Source organism: Saccoglossus kowalevskii, chromosome 1 (assembly GCF_978046115.1).
Source record: "Saccoglossus kowalevskii chromosome 1, keSacKowa6.1, whole genome shotgun sequence".
Taxonomy (NCBI): domain Eukaryota; kingdom Metazoa; phylum Hemichordata; class Enteropneusta; family Harrimaniidae; genus Saccoglossus; species Saccoglossus kowalevskii.
This window is the reverse complement of record NC_140641.1, coordinates 4,192,001-4,196,627: the sequence shown is the minus strand read 5'-3', so window position 1 is coordinate 4,196,627 and position 4,627 is coordinate 4,192,001. Positions and strand designations below refer to the sequence as shown.

The following is a 4,627-nucleotide window of genomic DNA, read 5'->3' as shown; positions in this document are numbered from 1 at the left end:
ATCATATACTGGTATACCAAAATGTAATGTTTGAATGTGAAAGTTGGTGACTCAGTAGTCATATACTGGTATAACAAAATGTAATGTTTGAATGTGAAAGTTAGTGATTCAGTAGTCACATACTGGTACACCAAAATGTAATGTTTGAATGTGAAAGTTAGTCACTCAGTAGTCACATACTCGTATACCAAAATGTAATGTTTGAATGTGAAATTTAGTGACTCGGTAGTCATATACTGGTATACCAAAATGTAATGTTTGAATGTGAAAGTTAGTGACTCGGTAGTCATATACTGGTATACCAAAATGTAATGTTTGAATGTGAAAGTCAGTGACTCAGTAGTCACATACTGGTATACCAAAATGTAATCTTTGAATGTGAAAGTTAGTGACTCAGCAGTCACATACTGGTATACCAAAATGTAATGTTTGAATGTGAAAGTTAGTCACTCAGTAGTAATATACTGGTATACCAAAATGTAATGTTTGAATGTGAAAGTTAGTCACTCAGTAGTCACATACTGGTATACCGAAATGTAATGTTTGTATGTGAAAGTTAGTCACTCAGTATTCATATACTGGTATACCAAAATGTAAGGTTTGAATGTGAAAGTGAGTCACTCAGTAGTAAAATACTGGTATACCAAAATGTAATGTTTGTATGTGAAAGTTAGTCAATCAGTAGTCATATACTGGTATACCAAAATGTAATGTTTGTATGTGAAAGTTAGTCACTCAGTAGTCATATTCGGAAGGAAGACTGGCACCTGCTCGGTTTTTTTGGGAAGGATGCTATTTCTTCGACCGTGTGCTGCCATTTGGGCTTCGCTCAGCACCATACCTCTTCAACCGCATTGCTGATGCCATTCACTGGATCGTTAGTCATCGCGCAAGGAATACGGATTTTCTACACTACCTAGACGATTTCCTGACAGTTGGACCGGCAAACACTAACGCCTGCCAGCACAATATGGATGTTATGCTGCAAAGTTGTCACCACTTGGGGGTACCCATTGCTACAGAAAAGGTTGAGGGTCCCTGCTCTGTCATCACCTTTCTAGGGGTGGAGCTTGACACTGTCAACATGGTTATTAGACTACCTAAGGACAAGCTTGCGGATCTACTTGTCAAGCTGCCAAGCTGGTTGACCCGCCATACATGCTCGAAACGTGAATTGCTCTCCCTCATTGGATGCCTCAGTTTCGCATGTAAGTGCATACCAGCCGGCCGCATCTTCCTGAGGCGCATGATTGATATCAGCATGACAGCCACCAGTCTTTCTCAAGTCATAACACTCACTGACGAATTCTGGCACGACGTTCAATGGTGGTGTGACTTCTTGCCATCTTGGAACGGCACAGCATCCCTCCTCAACCCAAACTGGATACCGTCCCCAGAATTCGAACTGTTTACAGACGCCTCAGCAACACTTGGCTACGGGGCATTCTACAAGGGTCATTGGTTCGCAAACACCTGGCCTACATTCATTACAAATGACCCTTTATACTCTATTGCCTGGAAGGAACTTCTACCAATTCTACTCTCTTCCTTAATTTGGGGCCACTTGTGGTATGGTCTTCGAATACGGTTTCACTGCGATAACATATCAGTTGTCCAAATATGGAAAAAAGGCTCCTCATCATGTCCACGGATGATGCAACTTGTCCGACTGCTGTTCTTCACTGCAGCATCTAATAACTTTCACGTCATGATCTCACATATCTCAGGGTTTAATAACGATATCGCTGACTCTCTCTCTCGCCAACAGATATTGCGGTTTCAACGACTGGCACCTCAGGCAGACAGGGTCCCAACCAAAACTCCGGACCTGTGCACCCTCTTAACGGCTCCGATGTGCGACGTAGTCCCGTCAACCTCACACAACAAGCCTGCCACTACATCAACCTGAGCATTGCACCAGGTACACGACGGACATATCATGCGGGACAAACTCGCTATCTTCTCTTCTGTCGCATGTATGGAATGAATCCTTATCCACTAACGCAACGCTCAACGATTCTGTTTATGACACATCTCGCAACATCGTCACTTACCTATGGCACGCTAAAAGTTTACCTCGCAGCTATCATCTGTGCACACATCGAAGCTGGCTTCACCTCATCAATACGCGACGACCTCCTGCTTCACTTCACTATGCAAGGCATTAAAAGACATCACGGCGTGCCAAATCGTGTAAAACTCCCAATCACCATTGCACTAATGCGAATGCTTAAGAACACCGTCGCAAACCATCCCACTATTTGTGACCATGACAAAGCTATGTTGTGGTCTGCCTTTACACTGGCGTTCTTCGGCTTCTTGAGAGTCAGCGAATTTGTCGCACCCACGTCAATGACCTTCAATCCACAACGCACTTTACTGACGGCAGACATCACGTGCAACACAGACCTCGTCATTGCGCTCAAGGCGTCTAAGACAGACCCATTCCGCCGGGGATGTAACATCATCATCGCACCCTCACAGTCATCGGTCTGCACCGTGCAGGCATACCAGGCGTACAAAGCACTACATAGTTCCGTCGCTCACCTACCCGCATTCCAGTTCGCCAACAGTAATTTCCTCACGCGGCAAGCTGTTAGCAACCACATTCGAGACCTTCTCACTCGCGCATCTGTACCAGATGTTAACCGTTACACTACTCACAGTTTCCGCAGTGGTGCAGCCACGACAGCTGCCGACGCAAATCTTCCGGACTGGTTGATCAAGGCACTGGGCAGGTGGCGCAGCGACGCCTACCAGACGTACATTCGCACACCCCCCAGCATCATCCGCTCAGTTCCGGGTCACTTGTCACTTGCTCTTCCTTAACTGTAATTTCGACATTTGTCTTGAGATTTCATTTCGTTTTCGTTACATGTATTTGCAGTGTATTTAGTTTAATGTTTCATCGGTCTAACCATGCTTTGTTTTATCCTATCGCGATAGACTTTGTAACACATCATCCTGCCTTTAAATTTGGGGGTTTCCACCACAGACCAAGCAGACTTTACACGGGTACCCACGCTGTCCATCCCCCTGGGGTTGTGAGTCTATCTGCAGGCTCCCGCCAGGGGGACGCCAGCCATGACGCCCGCCTGTACAGTCTCTGCTGGTGGAAGGTTGCAACCAGGTACCACGCGCTCGGCGTCATGATGCAATTCACAGGCGAGTCGCATCATGGAGCTGTTCGCTGCGACGCCTGCGTCTGCAATTCGCTCCCCCTTCCACTTTTGCCAAAACCTTGTGTCTTGTGTCATTTATTGAAGCATTAATAGTATGATTATGAATATAATTTATAATCTGTGTTAATGCTCAATTATGACATGCATTGACCAAGCTGACATCCCCCTTTCATATTTTGACACCTCCCATGCCACATTGTACTTCATGCAATATTTGCTCACATTTCGTCCTTCAGTCGGATTTACATTAATTAACACCAGACTGTTCATTCGCTTATCCGTGCTCGCATCCTTTTCAAGCATCAGTTCATTTTGCCGCATCGTACGATACACATCGTCTCAGCAGACCTCCCACCCACCCATTCATGCAAAGGTCTCTATATACCAATTTCTATACCATTACCGATCTCACTCAAGTGTAACTCATGTTTATCTGCTCATGAACAACCTTAGCAATAAACAGGAAAGGGGGTTTCCACCACAGACCAAGCAGACTTTACACGGGTACCCACGCTGTCCATCCCCCTGGGGTTGTGAGTCTATCTGCAGGCTCCCGCCAGGGGGACGCCAGCCATGACGCCCGCCTGTACAGTCTCTGCTGGTGGAAGGTTGCAACCAGGTACCACGCGCTCGGCGTCATGATGCAATTCACAGGCGAGTCGCATCATGGAGCTGTTCGCTGCGACGCCTGCGTCTGCAATTCGCTCCCCCTTCCACTTTTGCCAAAACCTTGTGTCTTGTGTCATTTATTGAAGCATTAACCAAAATGTAATGTTTGAATGTGAAAGTTAGTGACTCAGTAGTCACATACTGGTATACCAAAATGTAATGTTTGAATGTGAAAGTTAGTCACTCAGTAGTCATATACTGGTATACCAAAATGTAATGTTTGAATATGAAAATTATTCACTCAGTATTCACATACTGGTATACCAAAATGTAATGTTTGAATGTGATGTGAAAGTTAGTGACTCAGTAATCATATACTGGTATACCAAAATGTAATGTTTGAATGTGAAAGTTAGTGACTCAGTAGTCATATACTGGTATACCAAAATGTAATGTTTGAATGTGAAAGTTAGTGTCTCAGTATTCATATACTGGTGTACCAAAATGTAATGTTTGAATGTGAAAGTTAGTGACTCAGTAGTCATATACTGATATACCAAAATGTAATGTTTGAATGTGAAAGTTAGTGACTCAGTAGTCATATACTGGTATACCAAAATGTAATGTTTGAATGTGAAAGTTAGTGACTCAGTAGTCATATACTGGTATACGAAAATGTAATGTTTGAATGTGAAAGTTAGTGACTCAGTAGTCACATGCTGGTATACCAAAATGTAATGTTTGAATGTGAAAGTTAGTGACTCAGTAGTCATATACTGGTATACCAAAATGTAATGTTTGAATGTGAAAGTTAGTGACTCAGTAGTCATATACTG

At 43.9% G+C, this 4,627-nt stretch overlaps 1 protein-coding gene across 1 annotated transcript; it reads left to right on the top strand.

Moving 5' to 3' along the window:
• Window positions 1-970: 970 nt before the first annotated feature.
• On the top strand, window positions 971-1,909 carry LOC146750320 (uncharacterized). Its single transcript, XM_085502934.1, has one exon. It carries the CDS (start codon window positions 971-973, stop codon window positions 1,907-1,909), a length of 939 nt encoding a protein of 312 aa, XP_085359060.1.
• The last annotated feature ends 2,718 nt before the right edge of the window (window positions 1,910-4,627 follow it).